General features: G+C 17.7%; 8 protein-coding genes across 8 annotated transcripts; 7 read left to right on the top strand and 1 right to left on the bottom strand.

Annotated features, from left to right (window-relative positions):
* Positions 1–1,080: 1,080 nt before the first annotated feature.
* Positions 1,081–3,276, top strand: PGAL8A_00381900 (DnaJ protein, putative; the record flags this gene model as incomplete). Its single annotated transcript, XM_028670156.1, has 2 exons — positions 1,081–1,589; positions 1,710–3,276. 2 exons carry the CDS (start codon positions 1,081–1,083, stop codon positions 3,274–3,276), a joined length of 2,076 nt encoding a protein of 691 aa, XP_028526936.1.
* A 1,064-nt stretch (positions 3,277–4,340) lies between these two features.
* Positions 4,341–6,449, top strand: PGAL8A_00381800 (DnaJ protein, putative; the record flags this gene model as incomplete). Its single annotated transcript, XM_028670154.1, has 1 exon — positions 4,341–6,449. The coding sequence occupies one exon, from the start codon at positions 4,341–4,343 to the stop codon at positions 6,447–6,449; it is 2,109 nt and encodes a 702-aa protein (XP_028526935.1).
* A 2,239-nt stretch (positions 6,450–8,688) lies between these two features.
* Positions 8,689–12,750, top strand: PGAL8A_00381700 (regulator of nonsense transcripts, putative; the record flags this gene model as incomplete). The annotated part of the gene is made up of 1 exon (XM_028670153.1): positions 8,689–12,750. The coding sequence occupies one exon, from the start codon at positions 8,689–8,691 to the stop codon at positions 12,748–12,750; it is 4,062 nt and encodes a 1,353-aa protein (XP_028526934.1).
* Positions 12,751–14,999: 2,249 nt separating this feature from the next.
* Positions 15,000–15,979, top strand: PGAL8A_00381600 (conserved Plasmodium protein, unknown function; the record flags this gene model as incomplete). The annotated part of the gene is made up of 2 exons (XM_028670152.1): positions 15,000–15,009; positions 15,117–15,979. The coding sequence occupies 2 exons, from the start codon at positions 15,000–15,002 to the stop codon at positions 15,977–15,979; spliced, it is 873 nt and encodes a 290-aa protein (XP_028526933.1).
* Positions 15,980–16,511: 532 nt separating this feature from the next.
* PGAL8A_00381500 (conserved Plasmodium protein, unknown function) lies at positions 16,512–17,736 on the top strand (the record flags this gene model as incomplete). The annotated part of the gene is made up of 2 exons (XM_028670151.1): positions 16,512–16,540; positions 16,899–17,736. 2 exons carry the CDS (start codon positions 16,512–16,514, stop codon positions 17,734–17,736), a joined length of 867 nt encoding a protein of 288 aa, XP_028526932.1.
* Positions 17,737–18,115: 379 nt separating this feature from the next.
* Positions 18,116–18,490, top strand: PGAL8A_00381400 (conserved Plasmodium protein, unknown function; the record flags this gene model as incomplete). Its single annotated transcript, XM_028670150.1, has 3 exons — positions 18,116–18,184; positions 18,265–18,332; positions 18,442–18,490. The coding sequence occupies 3 exons, from the start codon at positions 18,116–18,118 to the stop codon at positions 18,488–18,490; spliced, it is 186 nt and encodes a 61-aa protein (XP_028526931.1).
* A 260-nt stretch (positions 18,491–18,750) lies between these two features.
* Positions 18,751–21,765, bottom strand: PGAL8A_00381300 (conserved protein, unknown function; the record flags this gene model as incomplete). The annotated part of the gene is made up of 1 exon (XM_028670149.1): positions 18,751–21,765. The coding sequence occupies one exon, from the start codon at positions 21,763–21,765 to the stop codon at positions 18,751–18,753; it is 3,015 nt and encodes a 1,004-aa protein (XP_028526930.1).
* A 565-nt stretch (positions 21,766–22,330) lies between these two features.
* Positions 22,331–24,577, top strand: PGAL8A_00381200 (methionine--tRNA ligase, putative; the record flags this gene model as incomplete). Its single annotated transcript, XM_028670148.1, has 1 exon — positions 22,331–24,577. The coding sequence occupies one exon, from the start codon at positions 22,331–22,333 to the stop codon at positions 24,575–24,577; it is 2,247 nt and encodes a 748-aa protein (XP_028526929.1).
* Between the last annotated feature and the right edge of the window lie 213 nt (positions 24,578–24,790).

The raw sequence follows: 24,790 nt of genomic DNA, 5'->3' as shown, positions 1-24,790 counted from the left end.
TCATTTATATGTGATTTTCCAATTTAATGTATTTTTTTTTTTTTTTTTTTTTTTTATTTTATCTATATTGCATCTTTATATAAAAATCATTTTTATATTTGTATGAACTTATAAATAATTATATGAGTATTTTATCTTATTCTGCTTATCTTTTTTTTACTTATTTCATTTTTAACAATTAAAAACAATTTACAAATAGGTTTAAAAAATATTTTATTTTTAAAACATACTTAAAAATAATTTATAGAAAATAATAAACATAAAGTTTTTTATCAACAAGGAAAAACGTTTTTTCTATAAATATGAAAAACAGTCTATAAATATATATTCATAAAAGTAAAAATCATAAAAAAAAAAGAAGAATAAACACTTTCTGCAATATGAGAAGAAGTTAACTATTATTTAATTTTTAAAAATTCATTTTTAGGTAAAGAAGCTTTTTATGCAAAAAAAAAAAAAAAAAAAAAAAAATAATGATAAATGGAAAGACTAAAATATTTCTTATTTAACACTTTAAAGATTTGACTTTTTCAATTTTGTTCATTAAAAAAGAGTAAAATATAATTCTTTTGTTCATATTTTTATATATATATAAATATTATCGAAGATAATAATATTATAAGAAATCAAATTATGGTTAAGTATTATATAATAGGAATTATTAAAAAGTAATTTATTCCCCTACTTTATGTGAAAAATGATCCAAAACCATTAATTTATAATTTCTTTTATTTTTTTTTAGTATTCTAATATACAACAGTAAGTTCATGATTGTTTTGTTTTATAAGTTTTTTTTATTAGAGAATTTTTAAGAAAAAAATACAAGTTTATTTTAATAATATATTTTTAATAACTATAAACATTTTAAGAATATATAATATATAAAAAAAAATGTTTTTTCTTTTAAAAAATGAAAGAAAAAAAGAAAAAAAAAAAAGAATATTTCCGAATATAATTTATATATGAGAAATACAGGCAAAAATTAGTTATTCATATGATAGAAAAATAACAATTTTTTATATTACTATTATAAATATCTTTTAGCATAAAAAAATTAGATAATTAAAATATTCTTTTAAAATGAAAACAAAAAATAGTTTTATAAATAAATGGATTTTCATAATTTTCTCAAAAATTCCATCAATTTTTTGTTCCCAAAAAAAAAAAATATTATATCAAGAAATTATAGAAAATGTAAAAACATCCAAAATAATTAATTACCCTATAGATAAAAATTCTGTAAACTTCTATTTTATTTCTAATAAAATTAGTAAGCTTTTAAATGTAGCAGATCAAATAATTGATGAAAAAAAAAAAAAAATAATGAAACTGGAAAACTGTTTAAACTTGTATTATCTGTTAGTTACATCTGCAAAACTAAACCCTTCAATTTTAAAAAAATATATTTTAGAATATATTGAGGAAAGAATATCTTGGATTTTAAAAAAAAATAAAAATGTAAATATAGATCATAAATTAATTCCTTATACTATACATATAAGAAGGGAAAAATTACTTTGTAATTTAATAAATGAATTAAATGTATACTGTTCTAATTATTTAAAAAAAATTAATAATATTAAAACACGGTAAATTTAAAAATACGATATAATAATAATTTTCTTTTTAAATTTATATAATAAAGCTTAAAAGTATTAATATTTTATTTATTATTATTATTTTTTTTTTTTTTCTTTTCTTTTTTATAGATATTTAGTAATAGATAAAAATGAAATAAATATTGATGAAGAATGGAAGAAAAAACATGAATATATTTTTAATAAGAATAAATTAAAAATACCTATAAGCAAACATAATTATGAATTTATTTTATACGGATTAAATGAGTCTAGTTTAAGAAAAAAAGTTCTTCATATACTCAACATTCCATATAAAAATAAAAATTTAAATAGTGATGTAATAAATATATTAAAAAAAAGATATGAAATAGCAAATAAATGTGGTTATAATAATTGGAGTCATTATTCTATATCTCATTTTACAAGTGAAAAGAATAATTATAACAATTTAAATGAATTTTTCAATTTAATTAAAACAAAAATAGATAAAGACAATCATAAAATAAACTTTAATATGATGAAATTATTTAATTTAAAAAAAAAAAATAATTGTTTGAATAATAATTATGTTGACAATAATATTAATAATAAAATAGATATATATGATTGGTATTATTACTATAATAAAATGTCTAACAAATCAGATGAATATTTCATAAATACCTTTTTTCCACAAAATAGTGTTTTAAATAATTTTATTCAAATAATTTCAAAAATATATAATTTTTCATATGAAAGGGTTACAAATAAAGAAATATTAAAGAAATGGCCTAATAATAGTATTATATATAAAATTAAAAGGGGAAACGAAAAAAAAATAAAACAAAGTCTAAATTATGAAAAAAGAGATAATATGGAATTTAATGATTGTGATTTATTAGGATATATATATATAATACCATATATGAATATAAGATTAAAAGATTATTTTAAAATTCCATTAATGAATTCTTTATCAAGTACATATTTAATATGTAATGGTCATGTATTAATAGATTACAAATTTATGCAAACTGTACCTCTTGAAAAAAAATTATTTAGTTCATCAGAAATTTTAACATTATTTCATGAGTTTGGTCATGCGTATCATTTGTTATTATTGTCAAATAAATATTCTTTATATAATTTTTATAATATCCCTTTAGATTATGCAGAATATTTTTCACATATAAATGAACATTTAGTTAACAATTATAATATAATATATAATTTATCAAATAAAGAAATAAATAATTCAAAAATAAATGAAAATTTATTTAATTCCATAAAATTTGATTCTTCAAGACTATTTAACATTTATTTACAATCTTTAATTGACTACAAAATTCATGATATGAATCCATTTTTGTTTTTTTCAAATAATAATCAACAAGATGAATATGCTCTAAATGATTTTTATAAAATTATTCAAAATTATCTTCCTTACAAAATTTCTTCCTTATATTCAATTCATTCGACCAGTTTTCCTTATCATTTTTCTTGTTATTATGCTGGGTCGGTTTTAAGCTATTTATTGGCAGAAATTAGAGTTATTCTAAATAATTCAACTAATGACATATCGTTAAAAAAAAATAATACCTTAATATCTTTTCAAAAAAAATTTTATAATTTTTTATCAAAGGATTTTAGAGATGAAACTTATCCATCCATAATAAAATCTGCTTTATCAAATCAAAACTTAATTTTCAATAAATAAATTTTTTGCATAAGAAATTATACCACCGTTTTTAATGAGTTAAACATTTTATTTTAATGTAATGTGAATAAGCTTTTGTATATATAAATATAAGCTTAAAATAAATTGAAACAAAAGGAAAAATATTACATATGAATTTTTTACTTTGTATAATTTTAAACATTTTTGAACTTTATAAACATTTTTTCATTCTTTATTATTTTTATATATATAATTTTAATTTTTTTTTTTTTTTTTTTTTTTTAAAATCAATTTTAATTATGTTTTTTAGTATTCAATAGTTATACTAGCAAAAAATAAAAAAAAAAATAACAGAATTATTTTTATAAAAATTTACACTTTTTAAAGTTCTTTTTAATAATTTATTATTTTCATTAAATTTATCAATAATCTCTTTATAATAAGAAAAATTTTTACACAAAATATATTTAATTCCATTTATCTGTAATAAAAAAAAGTAGTTTCTTTCATATAAATGTTTATATTATGTACTTGCAGTTTCTGATAAAAATTAAAAAAATAAAAAATTTATAAAATATAAACTATTAAATTATATAAAACACAAATTATTACTTATTATAACGACATCACAATTTTAAACAAAAAGCAAAAAAAAAAAAAAAAAAAAAAAAAAAATTTAGTAAGCATCACAATATTTAATTTTTAAAAAATATATAATTTATATTTCAATAGGAAAAGGTGAAAAAAAAAAAAAAAGAATATATGGCTTTTATAAATGCTCTTATTTTGTAAAAATGATTTTTACTAAAATTAAAAAACAGAACTTAAAAAATATACATGTAAAACATAAAATAAATGTATACAATAATTTGTATATATAAATATATATAAAATAAATGTTAAAAAAATGTAAGAAATTATAATCAAATTACTAATGAGGATTCTCTGTTAATTACAATTATTCTTTTTGTATTATTATTTTTATTTTATTATTATTTTTTTTGATATTTTATTTATATGAATATATATGAATGTTCATATTAAAAATATTACATAAATAAAAATTATATAATAGCAAAGAAATATAAAGAATATCAAACATTATGGAAATTGAAAAATGTAATTGTTATTATGAAATATTGAATGTTGAAATTAATGCTACAATTGAAGAAATAAAAAAAAGTTATAAAAAAATTATTTTACAATATCATCCTGATAAAAATGCACATTTATCTGAAGAACAACAAAAAAAATATACAAATATTTTTCGAAAAATTCAAGAAGCTTATGAATGTTTGACGGATGAAAAACGAAGAAAATGGTATGATAAAAATCGTAAACGAATTATTGAAGGAAGAGAAGATGAAGAAAAAAACGAACTAAACAAATATTCAAGTAAGCATATAAATATTTGGGAATATTTTAATAATAACTGTTATAGTGGATTTGATGACAGTGAAAAAGGTTTTTATAATGTTTATAAAAATTTATTTGATGAAATAATAAAAGAAGAAAATGAAGAGATACAAAAGAAATATAAAAATAATAAAGAAAAAATTAATGCTCCAAGTTTTGGTAACTCTAAATCCTCTGGAAAAGATATTGATGCTTTTTATGAATTTTGGTCAAACTTTACGACAGTTAAAAAATTTGATTATTCATATGATTATATAAAAAGTTGTGAATTTGAAAATAGAAATGTTAGAAGAACTTTAAAAAAAGTTAATGAAAAAAGAAGTTTGAAAGAAAGAAAAGAATATAATGAAAACATAAGATCACTTGTTCACCATTTAAAAAAATATGACGTTCGTTATTTAAATAGAATCGTTGAAATAGCTGAAGAAAAAAGAAAAAAAATTGAAGAGAGAGAAAAACAAAAGAAACTACAAATGCTACAAAGAAAAATTTTATTTGAACAAAGTAAGAAAAGGGAATATTCAGAAAATGGAGAAGAATCAGATAATTATTCTTTAAATCATCTTGATAAGGATTTTTCTGATTCTACAAATTATAGCTCTAAGATGAGAGCAAATAAAAAATATACAAAAGAGACAGAAGAAGGGAAACATATAGAAAAAGATGATGAAGATGATAAAAAAATATATGAAGAAGAAAATTCTTTTAATGAAGAAGGAAAAAGTAAATATTATGAACATACATATAATATAGGAATTAATGATAACGTACATAATAATGATACAGATAAAAATAATGTTTTAAAAAAAATTATATATAGATGTGAAGTATGCAAAAAGAATTTTAAAAGCATGAATCAATATGAATCACATGAGAAATCAAAAAAACATGTAAGTAACTTTTTAAAAAATTCCAAAAAATATGATTTAAGAAGTATTTTTGAGGAAGAAGAGAATCAAAAAAAAGAAGTATACTCTGATAACAAAGTGGAAAATATGGATAACATTGATAATAAAAAAAAGGAATTTTCTTTATCTCAATTTAAAAACATAGAAAAAATTAATAATGATATATATGAAAAAGTTGATAATAGTAGTGATTTATTAAATGTTAATAATAAAAAATTACAATTAAATGAAAATCTTACAAATGAAGAAATATTAGAAGATTATGACAAATTATTTCAAGATAAAAATACTATGTGCGATTATAAAAACAAGAATAATAAGAGTGTAAAAAAAACTATTGATACATTAACATGTGAAAATGAAAAAAAAGAAGAAAAAAAAGAATATGAAGAAAAAAAAAAAAACGAAAAATCTAGTTTGAAAAAAAATAAAAATAAAGATAAATGTGGTAAAGAAAATATTTCATGTAATATACAAAATGATGTTACTTCTGAATCTTCAAATAATAATGAAAATTTGTTGTCATGGTATAGAAGTACAAAAAAAAATAAAACCAAATTTTTACAAATAGAAAGTTCACTAGAAGATAATGATTATTTTCAAAATAATCAAAATATGAATAATTCTAATGATGATAATGACACTTCAGGAAAAAAAAAAAAAACATTAAAAAAAAATAAAAAAAAGGCATTAATAAAGAATGAAAATAAAACAAATAATATTTTTGAAGAAAATTCAGATTGGAAACCAAAAGTTAATCATACTAATAAAATAAAAGAAAATATAAAAAATAACCAATGTAAAATCTGTAAACAAACGTTTGATTCAAGAAATAAATTGTTTCATCATATAGAAATAAAAGGTCATGCTGCATATAAAAATAAATAAAAATAAAGGAAATGATAAATAATTATTAAAAATTCATTTACTCAAATGATTTATTGAATTTTTTATCTAAATATTTGCATATTAAAAATGCTTAAGTATGCATAATGACACTAGTTTTGTACATATATATTTTAATGCTTTATGTTAGGATATTTATATTTTTTTTTTTTTTTTTTTTTAGTATTCAAATGCTACTTATTAATATAATTATTATTTAAAGAAATACATTAATTTTTTGTTTTATTTCATTTTTTTTTTTTTTTTTTGTTTTCAATTAATATATTTTTAATAAGCTGTAAAATCATTTTAAAATTATCTTTTTAATCATTTTAAATTTTATTTTTTTAAAGAAAATATATTTGTTTAAATAAATTTAAATTAAAAAATTAAGATATATAACAAAATGTTATCAAAAAGGAATTTTCTTTTTAAGAATATATTACAAACATAATAAAGAAGTATTGTTTCAATGTGTATTTCAAAAACATGTAAGGTATATAAATTTAGAAATAAATTTTAAAAGATAGTATATTAACATTTACAATTAATAAAAGTTCTAAATTTACATGACTCGTTCATATATTAATATTTTTATTTGATATGATAAGGATACCTTATTTTTTATTGTATTATTAGATTTACTACTATTTTCTTTTTTCTTTTTAGCATTTTTAATTCTATTGTTTTTTAATTTTTCAACTAACATTCTCTTTTTTTAAAGAAGTTAAATATTATGTGAATAGATTTTTATATTAATTATTTATGTATAACATTCTATGTATATAAAACATTTTACTTTTCATTTTTTCTCTACATTAATTTTTTTTGTGTCATTAAACCTTTTATATATATTAGAAGCATTTTTTTTTTTTTTTTTTTTTTTTTTTTTTATATCTACACACGTCATAATTTTAAAACTACTATTATGATATAAATCCTTGAAAAAATTAAATGCAATTTGAATTAATACTAAAGGGATACGTAAAAAAAAATATAAATATCCTCAATTATATGTTTTATAATTTTTTTTTAATAATTAAAAGTTTATTATAATTTTATGTAAATTTATATTTCTGTCATTATGCATGTAAATGTTTTTTCATTTTTCATATTATCTGTACTAGCTTAGAAAATACGTTCATATATGTAAAATCAATTTCATATAGAATATCATATTAAGAATTTTTTACTTTTTCCTATATTTATAAAACGTAATTGTTGAATGAAAAACATAAATAGACTAAAAAATCATTAACATTTTAAAAATTTAAAATAAAACAATATACAAAAAGGACCTATCTTTTTAAAGATTGTAAGAAAAAAGTTAAAAATAATAAACATATTTTTGGTTACATAATATATATATGTATGATAAAGAAAAAAAAAAAAAAAAAGAAAAAAATTAAAATAATTAAAAATATTATAGAAAATTATGTTCAAATTAATGATAATATTTTATCATAAAAAGTTTTAATATTTGCATTTTCAAACATAAACTTTGCATATGATATCATTTTTTATTATTATAAATATGGTAAGGATATAATTTAAAAAAAAAAAAAAAAAAATTTTTTGTTAGATGTTTGAACGAATAAAACAGCTAAATAATATCTAAATGACAATTAGATTAAAAATATATTATATAAAAAAAAAAGGAAAGATAAAGTAATATTTATATATTTATATAATTCTTTTATATAAATGTATTCATATATAAACATTTTATTTTATAATCATGCTTATTTTTCTTTGTATAAAAAAATGAATGAACTTGTGAATTTGAATATCAAAAATTAAGTAATAATATTAATATTACATAAATAACGTAATTTTAATTGTGGTTTTTTGTAATAATTTTATCATTGAAAAAAAAAAAAAAAAAAAAAAAAAAATCAAAAAAAAAAAAATAAAAAATAAAAAGCTAAAAACAAAAAACAAAATTAGAGGAAAATAGAAAAAAATATATAAAATGTTAAAAATATAACATGAAATTTTTTAGTAAATAAGAAAAAAGATAATATACGTGAAAAGTATGAAAATTAATAATTTATATATGTAATAAATAAATATATATGTGTATTTTAAAATAAACAAATAAACAAAAAGAAGTTGAAATAAGGAAAGTAATTTTTTATTATTTGGAAAATTGTATGCGTTATAATAGTACTTTTTATTATTATTATTGTTTTATATATTAAGTATTTGATAAAAAGATATATAATAAATAGTGAATTTAGATATGGATAACACATTTGATTATAGCCAAATAGATATAGATGATTTTGATGAGTTCAACGATTTTTGTGATTTAAGAGATAAGAAAAAAAAAAAGGATAGTTATTATTCAGCAGATTATGATGAAAATAATATAAAAGGTACTGATGGTACAAAAAATAAAGAAGGTGTAAGGAAAAGCAAGAAAGAAAAAATTCATAAGAATAAAAAAAATAATAAATCATCGAATTGTTCTTATTCTTCTAATGAGAAAAGATTAGATAATGGAGAGGAAAGTGAAGAAGAGTATGATTCTCTTTATAAAAAAAAAAAAAAAAATTATAAAAACAATCAACATCTAACTTCTAATAATTATCAAAATAATCTAGACAGCTTAATTGAGAAAGGTAGTTACGATGATAACAAGTCGAACAAATATATGGATAATGTAAAAGAAGATTATGATTTGGGGAAAAAAAAAAGTTATGAAGATAATAATAAAAAATATATGAATGATAATAATAATAATAATTCTAATAGTAAATCAAAGAATAACAAAAATAAAGAAAAATTAAAATATTACAGGTGTCGCTATTGTGAAATTGATTCAATTGATAGTGTTGTCCAATGTAATAATTGTAATCGGTGGTTCTGTAACGGATCCTATGGGACCTGTGGTAGTCATATTGTTACTCATTTAGTTCGATCAAAACATAAAGAAATTAAATTACATAAAAACAGTTTACTAGGTGAAACAATTTTAGAATGTTATAATTGTGGTTGCAGAAATGTGTTTTTGTTAGGTTTTTTACCAACTTCAGAAGAAGGAGTAGTTGTTATTATATGTAGAGATCCATGTTTGGCATATTGTATATCTTTAAATGAGAAAAATCAAACAAAAGATGATAAGGATGACAATATAGAGGAAGAGGAAGAGGAAGAGGAGGATGAAGAAGATAATTCAAATAAAAAAGAAAATGAAACCATTATAAGTGATGAAAATGAATGTAGTGATATGAATGAGCAAGAAAAGAATAAAATAAATAATAGGGAAACAGAAAGTAATGAAAATGAAGAAATTAATGAAAAAAATAATAAAGAAAAAATTAATAGATATGATAAAGGGGGAAAAAAGAAAAAAGAAAAAAAGAATGATAATAATAATTCAAACAATAATTTAAAAGAATTAGGAAAAATGAAAGATTGGAATTTAAAAAAGTGGCAACCATTAATAGAAGATAGAAGCTTCCTTGATTGGTTAGTTAACATACCATCTACAGAAGAAGCAGAAAAAAAAGGTAAATTAGCTACATCTTACAATGTAAATAAATTAGAAGAATTGTGGAAGAATAAAAAAGATATATATATAGATGAATTAGACTTAGAAATATTAAATGATGAACCAGTAAAAGTAGAATTAAAATACGAGGATGCTCATCATTATCAATCTATATTTGCGCCACTTGTCCAATTAGAGGCAGACTATGATAAGTCTATAAAAGAAGGTCAAAAACAAGCAAATGTTACTGTTAGATGGGATGTTGGTTTAAATAAAAAAAGATATGCTCATTTCATATATGTAAAAGAGGAAAGCGAATTAAGATTAGTAGCAGGAGATGAACTGAAATTATCATATACCTATCCAAATGGTAAGATATGGAGTTGTGAAGGTCATATATCAAGATTACATAACACAGAAGAAATAGCATTAGAGTTGAGAATATTAGGTACAGCTGATGGTCCATGGGTAGATAATATAACTACAGGATTTACTGTTGAATTTGTATGGAAGAGTACTGCATATGATCGTATGCAATTAGCATTGAACGAATTTGCATTAAATTCCTATTCTTTAAGTGGTTTTTTATATCATAAATTATTAGGTCATGATATATCAGAAGATTCATTAGAATATAATAAAAATAATTTTTATAAACAGATGCAAAAAAAAGTAATGAGTATAAGGAATTATTCTGCACCTAATTTAGCTCCCCTTAACCATTCTCAAATTGATGCAATTAAGAAAAGTTTACTATCTCCATTATCATTAATTCAAGGTCCACCAGGAACAGGAAAAACTTTAACTTGTGCAACTTTAGTATATCATTTATCCAAAATGAATATGGGGAAAATTTTGGTAACAGCACCAAGCAATGTTGCTGTAGATCAATTATCCGTTCGAATACATAGGAGTGGTTTAAAGGTAGTGAGATTATGTGCAAAAAGTAGAGAATCTGTACCAAGTGTTGCTGACTATTTATATTTGCATAATCAAATGAAATTACTCAAAACAGATATAGGTGAAGAATTAAATAAATTATTAGAATTAAAAGAAGAAGTAGGAGAATTATCTCAGAAGGATGAAAGGAGATTAAAAAAATTAATATCTTATGCAGAACATGAAATATTAATAGCAGCTGATGTTATTTGTGCTACGTGTGTTGGTGCTATGGATAAGAGGTTAAAAAAATTTCGTTTTCGTCAAGTATTAGTAGATGAGGCTACTCAATCAACAGAACCTGAATGTTTAGTTCCATTAGTGACAGGTGCAAAACAAATTGTTTTGGTTGGTGATCATTGCCAATTAGGGCCTATAATTGTTTGCAAAAAAGCTGCAAATGCAGGATTAGGAAAAAGTTTATTTGAAAGATTAGTTATGTTAGGAATTACTCCATTTAGATTAGAAGTACAGTATCGTATGCATCCAGCATTAAGTGAATTTCCATCATATGTTTTTTATGATGGAAGTTTACAAAATGGTATTACATTAAAAGAAAGAGAATATCCTTTAAAAGATTTTCCTTGGCCTAACCCTAAATGTCCAATGTTTTTTTATAATTCAACTGGACTTGAAGAAATGTCTGCATCTGGAACAAGTTATCTAAATAGAAGTGAAGCATCTAATATGGAGAAGTTAGTTCGAACATTATTAAAATGTGGGTTAAAACCAAATCAAATTGGTGTCATTACCCCTTACGAAGGTCAAAGAGCATATATAACTTCCTTATTTCAGAAAAACATTTCTTTTCAACATTCTGCAGAAATTGAAGTAGCTTCTGTTGACGCATTTCAAGGAAGAGAAAAAGATTTTATTCTTTTATCTTGTGTTAGATCTAATAAAAAGTTAGGAATAGGTTTCTTAAACGATCCTAGAAGATTAAATGTTGCTTTAACAAGAGCCAAATATGGTCTAATAATATGTGGTAATGCAAAAGTTTTATCTAGGCATCATTTTATATCAAAAGAAAAAATCAACTCCAATGAAACAATTACTAATGTTAATTCAGTTTGGATAAATTTGTTAAGTCAATTCAAAAAGAAAGATTTAATTGTAGAAGGATGCTTATCTAATTTAAAACCAGTAAATATTAATATTCCTACACCTACAAAATTGCCATCAAGGTATACAAATTTCAATTATTTTCAAAATTATGAAAAAGACAAAAATAAAATATCTTATAGTTCTCATAACAAAAAATACACTAGTAATAATAATTCATATATAAATGTTAATTTATCAAATAATAGTTACTGTAGTGATTCTATTATAAATAAAGATTTCTTTAGTTATATTAATAAGCATGGAAACAAAAATATTTTTAATTCATATATTAATAATTTAAGTCAATTATCTCAGTTTAATGATTATTCTATGGATAATAAAAATTTTTTAACAGAAAATAGTAAAAATTTTGACATGTCAATTCCACCAAACAATAATTTTTCAAGTCATAATTTATTATATTATAATAATAGAAGTAAGGATAGAAATTTATCTAATAATTCATTAGATCTAAATAACAAGGAAAGTTACGATAATTCTATTTCAAAAAATTACGACTTTCTTTTTCCATATTTATTTTATTATAAAAATAATCAAAATAATGGTTCTATTCCATATATATATTTTAATGAGAAAAATGAAATACCTACTCAATCAACGACACATAAAAAAGTTAAAAATAATATTTTTAGTAGTTCCCCTATTCAAAATGTTCTATCTCAAGATAGTTCAATGGTTTTTGATGATTTTAAATTAAATTATGATAATACACAACAACTATCTCAAAATACGCAACACACATAAGCATAATTAAATCATTTTCTATATGAAATTTTTATAACATTAGAAAGTTTTCATTAAAAAAAAAAAAATAAAATATCAAAATAAAACTATTTATAATAAAAAATAGATCTATATATATATATATATGTATATTTTTTTTTTTTTTTTTTTTTTTTTTTTTGTATGACACCCTTATTGGTTATATATGCAGTTTAACATGGGAGAAATAAATGAATAAAATAAAAACAATTTGACATAAAAAAGAACTAAAAGAGCAATATAATTAAATATGAAGAATCAGAATAGACAAATCGTTTAATCTAGAAATCTTGAATAAATCTGAAAAATGAAATTTTATAATATTTAAAATAGGAATAATTAGTTAAAAGAAGAAATATAATGAAAATTATTATTTAATGAGTATGTAAATGAATGATATTAAATTATGATAAGGAAAAAAAAGATAATTTAATTCTTATGGGAAAAAATTTTGAAGAAATTTGTTTTAGGGATAATTAAGAATCCTTTGTTATATAATCAGAATGACTCTATGAATACAAGATTGATGAAAAAATAAAATAATTAATTGTACAGAAGGAAAGAAAAAAGAAATAAAAAAAATTAAATAATAAAATAAAAATTTAATAGTATCATTTTCTTAATAAATTCCATTATTATAACCCTTATGTTATAATTATTATTATAAAGATAAATGTTGTTTTTCTAAATAACCAAATTAATTTTTTCATTTTAATTTAAAATGTGAATTAATATATTTTTTTGAAAACAATAGTGTACCATCGAATGCTATTTTTATTTTTGAAAAAGAGAGACTTTTTTGTATTTATAAAGTAATTATAAATTAATTTTTTTAAATAAAATTATTTTGAAAATATAAATACTTTGAGATGAATTTTGTATTAAATATATTAAATATTTTATGAGTGATTTGAAAATTTTTTAATTTTTGAGAACGTATATAGAGAAAGCTGATAAAATTTAATATAATTTATATAAATAAAATAATATTAAATACTTGAATAAACAAAACATATATAATAATTGTAATATATATTAAATATTTATAGAACCTAAAAGTATTTTGATAAAAAGAGTTTAAAATGATAAATCAATTTTTTTTTTTTTTTTTTTTACAAATATATGAAAACTTAGTGAATATACATGTAAGTTGGAAATTATTTGTCTTTATTCATTTTCACAAAGAAAACATTTTTTATTTATTTCTAGCTTTCTTTTTTTCAAGGAATAAATTTAATCTATTTTATATTTTTTTTTTTTTTTTTTTTTTTTTTTTTTTAACTATATTATATAAATTGAAAATATATAGATATATTTAAAAAAGAAATGATACATTTATTTACTTGAAGTCATATATCTTTTATTTTTTCTCTAAGAAAAGGAAATATATCTTTTTTGAGTAACAGAAACAAAGAACATATAAAAAAAAAAATATAAATAAATAAATAATTATAGAAATACGTATATATAATATATTTTAATAAAAATCCTTTAAAAATGAAGAACAAGAAAACAATGACATATAAAAATTTATTATTTATTCTCTAATATATATAAGGTTTTTAGATAATTTTTACGTTTATTTATATAATTTACTTATTTTTTAATATTATTATCATTTTTTTTTTTTTTTTTTTTTTTTTTCTCTTATCTTTGTCATATTTAAAATAGCTTTTCATTTTAATTCTATGTTTTGATTAAAATTTTTCTGAGCTTATGAATGAAGAAAAAATGAACTTTAAAAAAAAAAAAAAAAAGTGCATGCATTTTTGTAACTTAATAATTTTAGACAGAATATTTTTTGTATTAAACAAAATATATATAGAAAAAAACTGTGTATACTAATTTGAAATATTTGATGTAACTTAATTTTAATTTTTTTTTTAAATGAGAATAAACCAATTTTTTCTTTATTTTTTTTTTTTTTCTTTATAATTTTTTCTTTTTTTTTTCTTTAATTATATGTTGTTCTTGGTTTGTTGACATGGATTTTCTTTCGCTTTTTATTTCTTTATAATAATCGTTTTCTTTTTCTTGTTCTCTTTTATGTCTTTATTTTTTTTTTTTAATATTTTTAATTTATAAACTTTAAATGAAAAAAATTACAAAATTACAGTTATTCAAATATTTTATTTAAAATTGCAAGCAATATATATATCCAAATATAACTAGAATTAAATATTCCTTAAAATATTTTGATTTTTGTAAAGTAAAAAATATAATGTTTTACTATGATTAAAAGTATAATAAGAAAAAAAAGGAAAAAAAAAAAGAATTAAAAATTTATATGCTTTAATATTTGTTTAAATATTGTTATAATTATACATTTTATTTTTATTTTTTTCAAGTTAATCCCGAATTAAAAAAAAGATTTCTCACTTTTGAAGAAGCAAAAATGCTTGTTATAAGCACATTAAAAAGAGGTAGGGCGATAGAAATTTTGAATAAAATAATTAATGAAAAATATATATTGAGAAAATTTTTTTGTCATTTAAAAATACAAAATAAATTGAGACTTATAAAAAAAGAATATTTCCCTATTAGTATATGTAAAATTGAAAAAACAATTAAATGTAAATTATCAAAAATATTTAGTGAACTACGTAATTATTCTAAAAATTCAACGTATTTTATAAGTAATTGCAAAAATTTTAAAGATTTTAAGAAAATATATGGAGTATTTAAATTAGAAAAAGCATTAAAATCATACACACATAAATTATTATTTACTTTTATTTCAAAATGCTTAATTCTTAGAGATATAAATTTTTCAAAAACAGATAAAAATGAAATAAGAGAAATAATAAATAATTTTAAATCATTTAAAAAAAATGATATTTTTTTATATAATTTTAATTACAATATTAGAAAAAGTAATACATACTATAAATATATCAATGATAAATTACCAAAAAAAACATCAAATAATAATATAAATTTTAATCATAAAGTTTTTGATTTTTTACTTCATAACAATATAAAAACTAAAAAAAAAGAAAAAAAATATTCATTAGAAAATTTTTATGATGAATATCCTTTAAAACCTTACTATTATGAAGAATTACCTTCTATTAAATTATCTCATAATTTTGATTTATTTATTAAAGATAGTTATCAAAATGATAATGAAAATATTTTGCCTTATATAAAATATCTTTTATACATAAAAGATGAATATAATAATTATGGATTTTTTGAAGAAATATTATAAAAAAAATAATTAGAAATTTTAGAATACTTGTAAGCCTAATAAAGAAAAAAAAAAAAAAAAAGTAACTTTAAGATTGATATATTTTTAAGAAATAATAATAATTATTACTATTTTCATTATAATATTAATTATATATTATTTTTTTAATTTTTTTCTTAAAAATATAAAACAATCATAAAGAAAAAATTCTTCTATAAAATTTTGTCTATTTTCTCATTTGGAGATGATATCCTACTTATGAGACTTATTAATTTAATGAAGCGTAAAATGAATTATTTTTTTATTATGTTAAATTTATATATATTAGTTTTATTAATTATCCATATAAAAAATATTGTATAATTATTTTTTTTTTTTTTTTTTTTTTTTTTTTTTATAAAAATGAACTTTTTCAAGTTTAGGTATTATTAAAACATATTAGTTTTTATATTGATTGGTATTTTTTTAACATATTCAACTTATACTTTATTTCAAATTTTAAAATTAAAAAAAAGTAAGTTAAAAACAAAAAGAAAATAAAAGAAAACGGAAAATGTTAACTTGCAGAACCTTATCATCAAAGTAAAAAAAAAAAAAAAAAAAATATATACATAATAATAAATTTAACACACATATATAAGTACTGTAAGACAATAAAATTATTTGCATACATGGAACTTAAAATGTGTTTAATAAATCTAATAAAAAAAAAAATTAATGTAAATATATAATTATATTAAAGTAATAATGAGATTACTACTAATATATAACAATGAAAATAATCATTTATATAATTTAAAATATAATTAATACTTAAAATTTATTAGATAAATATTGAAATATATATTTTTAGTTGTTATCTTTATGCTTTTTTATAATTAAATATAAATTTTTTATTATTATAACACTTTTTTTTTTGTTCATATTTTTAAATATTTAGTTTTAAAGAAGGTCTAAATTTATTGGTTAATATACTTTTATGTAAACTTATATTTAATATATATTATACTTTCCAAAAAATTAAGGATAATAATAACATAAAAAATTATAAAAATGAAAAAAAAAAAAATTGGAATTTAAAAAATCTTGAAAAATCAAAAAAAAATATTGAGAAATTCATTGATTTATTTTTAATTATATTAAATATTCTAGAAGGAAACAACAAGTTTTTTATACAACATGTTTTAGAAAACTATGCTACTATTAATTTAAATAATGGACAAAAAAAAAAAAAAAATGTAACAAAATTTCATGATATTTTCTTAATGTATTATATATATAACAATTCATTACTACAAAGAAAGAAAAATGAAGATAATAATATAAAAGAATCATATAAAAAAGTAAATTTAGAAAAAAATATTTTAATAGGAGATAAAGAAATTTATTCTTATATGAATAAAATTCCTATAATTGATAATTATATAGATAAATATAAAACATATTCACGAAATAGTCTAATTAACGAATTTAATAATTTTTTAAATGTGTTTTATCTCAAAAAACTTCCTATACATGAGAATGATAATGAAATTAAAAAAAAAAATGAAAATTTAATTGACGAAGATTTTGTTACTAAAAATTTATTTTCTGAATATTTTAATAGTTGTAGAAAAAACAATAAATTGAATATATTAATTAAAGAAGTTAATTTAAATAATTTATCATATTTTCATAATATCCTATTTAAAAATATAAAATTCATCAGGTCCTTTAATAGGGAAAGTAATGAAGAAGAAATCGAAAACTATAAGTTGTCAAAATTATTTGAATTTTAATATTCATTTAAACTATTATTAAAAAGAATTTAAGTTTTACATCATAATATAAAAAAAAAATAAAAATAAAAAAAGTACATTTTTTTTTTTTTTGCAGTTTTTTTTAAATAATGTATGCACATAAAATTTTATTATATACAAAAAGAAACTTTTTTTGCGTTGTCTTTTTTTTTTTTTTTTTTTTTTTTAAATGAAGCTTAATTTTTTTTTGTGTATGTGTTAAATTACTCTTTCTTGAATGTTTAACAATTTTATAAATATAACAATAAAATATTTTATACTTTTTTTTTTTTAATTAATATCATTAAATTTTAGTTAAAATTTTTAAAGAATCTAAAAAAACTTTCTTTAGTATTATAATATTTCCATAAATTTCAAAATGGATAAAAATTTACATGAAAACAAAAATTTAACAAATTATGAAATGCAATTAGTTAAAGCAAAAAAGGTATAAATAAAATAAATATATTTTTCTAATAAATTTTAAATATACATAAATTTTATTATAAATTTTATTATTTATTAAAGGTAGTATCTAAACTTGAAAAATTAGAAATTGATTTTTATACTGAATTAATAAAATTAAATATTTTAAAGTAAAATTACATTAAAAATAATAAAAATATATATATATATATATATTTAATCCTATATTTTATTCATAATAATTAAAAATTTTTTTTTTTTTTTTTTTTTTTTATATAGAAGAAATACAAATATAGATATTTATAAAAAAATCATAAATGAGATATAAATATTTTATAAAGGCTATGGAAAAAAAAAAAAAAAAAAATTTGTACACAAATAAAAAATGAAATTCTATAATTAAATTTTATATTTTAATTAAAAGAAATTATACACAAAATAATTTAACATAATTTTTATTCTAATTCATTTAATTATTTTATTTATTTATTTTTTTTTTTTTAATGAAATAACTAAAAATAAAGATTTAATATTTAATTTTACATTTTCAAAAAATTTATATTGAATAGGTATCTTTTTTTCAAATATTTATTTAAATAAAGTAATTTTTCCGTTATTTTCTTTTATTAATTGTAAAGCTCTTTTATGTCCAACTATTCTTTCTAATTCGTATGTGTGATATTTAGTATAATAACACAAAGAAGAGGAATTAGAATTTTTATTTAAATCTTTAATTAATTCGTAATACATAAAAAGAAATTTGGGTGGAGAAAAAAAAATAATATGATTTGCTCCTTTAAAAGTACATCTTTCATAAAAAATTAAACGACCAGTAATTAATAAAATATTAATTCTTCTAAATTTAAATAATTTCAGAATTTTTATACGTTTTTTTTCACTAGTGTATTCATTAACACCTTTAAAAGTAATATCATTTTTTTTTAATATTTCATACATTCTTATGTATTCTATATATGTTGGTAAAAAGATTATAAGTTGTTTTATACCTGATAGAATATCAATTACATTTGTTGTGAAGAAATCTAATATGTTATCTTCTATTTTTAGAATATTATCACATTCAATTTTCTTAAAATATTGATTTATATTAAAATCTCTTATGTGCATTAAAATATCATCTCCACTTTTTATGAATAATTTTAAATATGTTCTATAATTATTTGCTGATTGAATTAAGGAAATAAAATTTGTATCTAAAAAACTAGAAGATATTATTGTTTGTCTATAATTTTTTAAAAAACCATTTATTATATATTTAGGTATTCTATTAATATTAGCGTTTCCCCATCTTAAAAGTGGTTTATTTATAAAATTTAATACATTTTTCAATATTAAGAAGTTCTGCATTAATATTGTATCTACTTGATCTATTATCAGAATTTCAATAGCTGATAAAAAATCATATTCATATAACTTTTTTTTACTATTATTATTTTTCTTTTTTGGTTTTTGTGATTTTTTATTTTTGTTTTTTTCTGAAATATTCTCATCTAATTCATAATTATCAGAACTTTCATTTTCTATATCAGTTTCCTCTTCCCCTTTACTTTCTTTAATAATAATATCTAAACCAAGAGGAGAACATATTAAGATATCACTATCATAAAATGGACTATATAATTGAATTTTTTTCTCATTTTCTAATAATTTTATTCCACATCTAAAACAATCATCGTTGTTACCTCTATACAAATTTATATAATCAAGAGTTTTTTTTTTTTTCGAATAAATTTCTTTCATTTTTTTTTTTTCGTCTTTTGTAATATCATATTCATTCAAAAATTTATTTTTATTTTTTATCTCAGTAAGTGTTAATAAATTACTAATTAAATCTACATATTCTTTCGTGATATATCTGAAACTACATAAAATCAAAATTTTCGGTCTAGCAAGGCTTTCATCACAAAATTCCTCTTTTATTTCTATATTTTCCTTTTCTATTTGTTCAACTTTTTCTATATTCTCTATTTTTTTATTTATAAATTTTCTTCTTTTCTTTTTTTTTTTTAAATGATTTAAAATATGTATGCTATTTAATAATCTTATAAAATGGCTATTCAAAACATTTTTATTTGCATATAAAATATCTACATACGAATTAATATAATGAAAGTAACTTTTTAATTCTTCATTTTCTATAATGCCAGATACATCACGAAAAAATTCTTTTTTTTTTTTTTTTACTTTTACATTTATTTTTTCTTCCATCATTTCGACATTATCACTCATTTGATTTTCATCTCTATTCTCCTGTTTCACCTTTTCGTTATTCATTATTTTTCTTATTTTAATATTATAATAATCTTCTATATATGTATATATACGATTGTTAAAATAGGAGATGGGATGTTTAAAATTGGAAAGATATCTTTTTAAATTAAAAATTATATTTTTATCAATATTATAAAAATTTTCTTCATCTAAAACACATTTTGGTTGAGTATCTAGAATATTCATCAAATAATAAGTTATATAATTTTTTTCAAAATAATTGCAAAAAAAATGTGGCCTAATTTCAATATTACTGAAAAATTGTTTGCTATACTCGTTTTCACTATTTTCTTTTTTTTTAAAAATATTAGTTTCTAAAAATAAATTAGAAGATACATAAACATCTTCAATGCTCTTGTTTTTATTCTTATGTTCTTCATCATTTTTTGTTACTTTATTTAACTTTTTTTTATAAAATTCTTCAATAAATCTCTCATCTATATTTTGACAGAAGGTAAAATAATAATCCATTTTATTTTCAAATATTTTATATGTTTCATTATTATAATTGTTATAAATACTATTGACATTATAAGTATTACAATAAGAATTAATAATGTAACTATTTATATTGTTAACATTATTTCTAATTTTATTACTAATGTTATTTCCATTGTCAATTGAACTTTTAAGGAAATTTATACCACATTTGATACTGCTTCTATCAAGATTCTCATTATCATTATTGAAAATATTAATGTTGTTATTCTCATTATATACTATTTTATCAATGTTATGAACTTTATTATTGTTAATATCTTCATTACTTATTTTTAAATAATTATTCTGATTTTTAATATTTTTTATTAAAGAGAACATATATATTTCATCACTATTTTTTAAGATATTATCCTTTGAATTTTCATTTTCATTTTGTTCTCGTTCTATTTTTTCTTGAGTACTTTCTTTTTCAATTTTTTCATCTTTATTACTAAATCCTGAACTATCATCTGAAGAAACACAACATCCCATATTATTTATTTCATTACTTAAATTATAATTTAAAATTTCTTTTTTTTTAAGTTTCAAAATTTTTAAAAATTCTTCATATGTTTTTTTTTTTTTTTCTTCTGGGACTTCACATTTCTGTAGTTTTTCAGATTCCTTTAATTTCTCATATTCTCTCAATAATATTCCTTTGACTTTATTTTCTTTTTTGTCATTAATGTTTATTTGATTTATTAAATCATTTTCTTTTTTGTTATAAAAATTTAATTTTTTTAATTTTTTCTCTTCCTTTTTTACAAATTCCAATTCATATAATTCATTTAATGTTGATATTTTTTTACATTTTCGTTTGTTTCTTCTCATTATACAATTTACTTAAAAAAAACAAAACAAAAACAATTTATTATATTTTTTTTTATGCTTTAAAATCGTTAATTAAAAAAAAAAAAAAAAAGTTAAATATATTAAACAAATACTTTTTATTTTTATGACTATTGAGTTTATTCTCTTATAAAATTTTTTAATATAAAAAAAAAAAAATAAGAATGTATAACATTTATATTTATTTATTTTAATGTATTTTTATTTTATTTTGTTTCTTCTTCATGTTTCTTCTTCATATTAAATTCTTTATAATATACTTTTAAAAATAAAAAAATCTTTAAATTTTATTTTTTTTTAATTCTCTACAACATGTTGACAAAAAAAAAAAAAAAAAAATATTTATATTGAATATATTTTTACGTTGTAAATTTATATCTCTTAAAAAATTTTTTGGAAGATAATGAAACAATGTAATAATAATATTATCATAAATAAATCTATTTTTTTAAGATGAGTTAAAAATTAAAGATTTAATAGTGTTAGGATTAATTTTTTAAATACTATAACAAAAAAAAAAAAAAAAAAATTTATCAAATTGAAAATTATGAAATATTTTCTTTTATTTATTTTATATTTTAAGATTTTATTAATAATAAAAATTAAGGAAAAAATTCTTTTTTGCTATTCTCTTTCTTATAAGAAAATAAAAAATGATTCATTTAATAACTTGAAAGAAATAAAGTTATATATTTATATAAAAAGAAAACCTAAAGATTATTTATATGTTAAAAATTACACTAAAAATGAATATAAACAGAAAGCAAATAATATAATACAAGTGAATCTAAATAAATTAGAATATTTAAAAAACGACTCAAAGAATTCAATAAAAAGAGAGTTAAATGAATATAAAAATGATGTAAATAATGATAACATAAATAATGATAACATAAATAATGATAACATAAATTATGATAACATAAATAATGATAACATAAATAATGATAATATAAATAATGATAACATAAATAATGATAACATAAATAATGATATCATAAACAATGAACATTCAAATAATAATGAAATAAATGATATATTAGATTATCTAAAAAAATCAAATAAAAATAAAAAATGCCTTTTTATGAGCACACCACTATATTATGGAAATGATAAACCTCATATAGGACATGCGTATTGTAATATATTAGGAGATGTAATAAATAGATTTGAAAAATTGTTAAATGGTAATAAAAAAAATATAATTTTTTTTTCAGGAATGGATGAACATGGTTTAAAAATAGAACTAAAATCAAAGAAAATGAATATAAATAATAATGAACATATTGATAATATTTGCAAGTATTACAGAAAAATGAATATGAATTTAGATGTAAAGGTGAATTTATTTTACCGAACTTCTAATAAATTTCATAAATCCTTTGTTCAAAATATATGGCGTTATTTATTATATAACAATTATATATATAAAGATGTTTATAAAGGATATTATGATATAAATGAAGAAAGATATTTAAGTGAATTAGAGTTAAAAGAAAAAAAAAATAAAGAAAATGTAATATATATTGAAGAAGAAAATAGTTATTTTTTTAACATATTAAAATTTCAAGAATTCTTAATTAATTTTTATGAAACAAATGAAGATTACATATTTCCAAATTATTTACAAAAAGAAATAATTTATTTTTTAAAAAATGATTTAAAAAATATTTGCATAAGTAGATATAATACAGAATGGGGAATAAAAATACCAGGAGAAGAAAAAGGAACAATATATGTGTGGTTTGATGCATTATTATCATATATATCATCCATATTGTATATAATTAAAAAAAATAACTTAGAAAATGAACAAAAAAAAAAAAAAAAATCCAAAACTCCTCTTAATTTATATACGGATAATTTAACTTCTAATAATTTGAAAACAAATGATATCTTTTGTTCGTATGAAGATATTTTAAATTTGGCTAACATTAATAATAATAAAGGTAACAATATTAATATTCATAATATTGTGAGTGAAAATAATAATAATAACAATAATAATAATAATTTTTTTAAATTATTTGAAAAAGCATGGAACCCTTTTATTCAAATAATAGGAAAAGATATATTAAAATTTCATGGAATTCTTTATATATGTTTATTAAAAAGTTTAAATTTAAAATTTCCTGAAAAAATATTGTGCCATGGTTTAATAAAAAATAAAAATATAAAAATGTCAAAAAGTTTAAATAATATTGTATGCCCTTTTACTTTATTAGAAAAATATAATTCTGATGTAATACGAATATATTTTCTTGGTTGTTCAAATATTTATGAAGATAAAAATTTTAAAGAAGAAAATTTACAAACTTTTGAATTGTTTCTTCGTAATAATATAGGAAATTTACTATATAGATTATTATCCTTATGTCTTGCAAATAATTATAAAATAATTGAAGAAATAAAATTAGATGATTATAATAATTCTTCAATTTTAAATGAGTGTAGAGATATAAGAAAAAAATTAATTAAATTCATAAAAAATATGGAATTTCCCCTTTTTTTAGAAAATATAATGATATTAATAAAAAATATTAATAAATTTTTTGTTCACAAAAGACCATGGAATTATGTAAATAATTCTTATCAATTCAATTTAATAATATATGAAACATTAGAAAGCATCAAATTTTTTTCTATTTTTATGTATCCAATTATACCTCAAATTTCACTCACTATTTTAAAGAATATAGGTTTAAAAAATATAAACGAAAACAATATTTCTATAGATATGCTTGAAAAAAAAACAGAAAATTTTGTATTAAAAAAATTAATTAAAATTATTTGAAATTATTTGAAATTATTTGAAATTTTTTTTTTTTTTTTTTTTTTTTTTTTTTTTTTTTTTTGTTTGAATGAATGTATGTATATAAATATATTATTTATATTAATATTTTTATTCATTTATAATTTTTTTAATATATTTCATCTCTTTTATGTGTTAACATATAACAATTTTGGAATATTTAATTATATATACTAATTTTTTTTTGTAAAATTT

This window comes from Plasmodium gallinaceum (assembly GCF_900005855.1).
Source record: "Plasmodium gallinaceum strain 8A genome assembly, contig: PGAL8A_v1_108, whole genome shotgun sequence".
Lineage (NCBI taxonomy): Eukaryota > Apicomplexa > Aconoidasida > Haemosporida > Plasmodiidae > Plasmodium > Plasmodium gallinaceum.
Note: the sequence above shows the minus strand (reverse complement) of the source record. Positions and strands in the feature narration are given on the sequence as shown.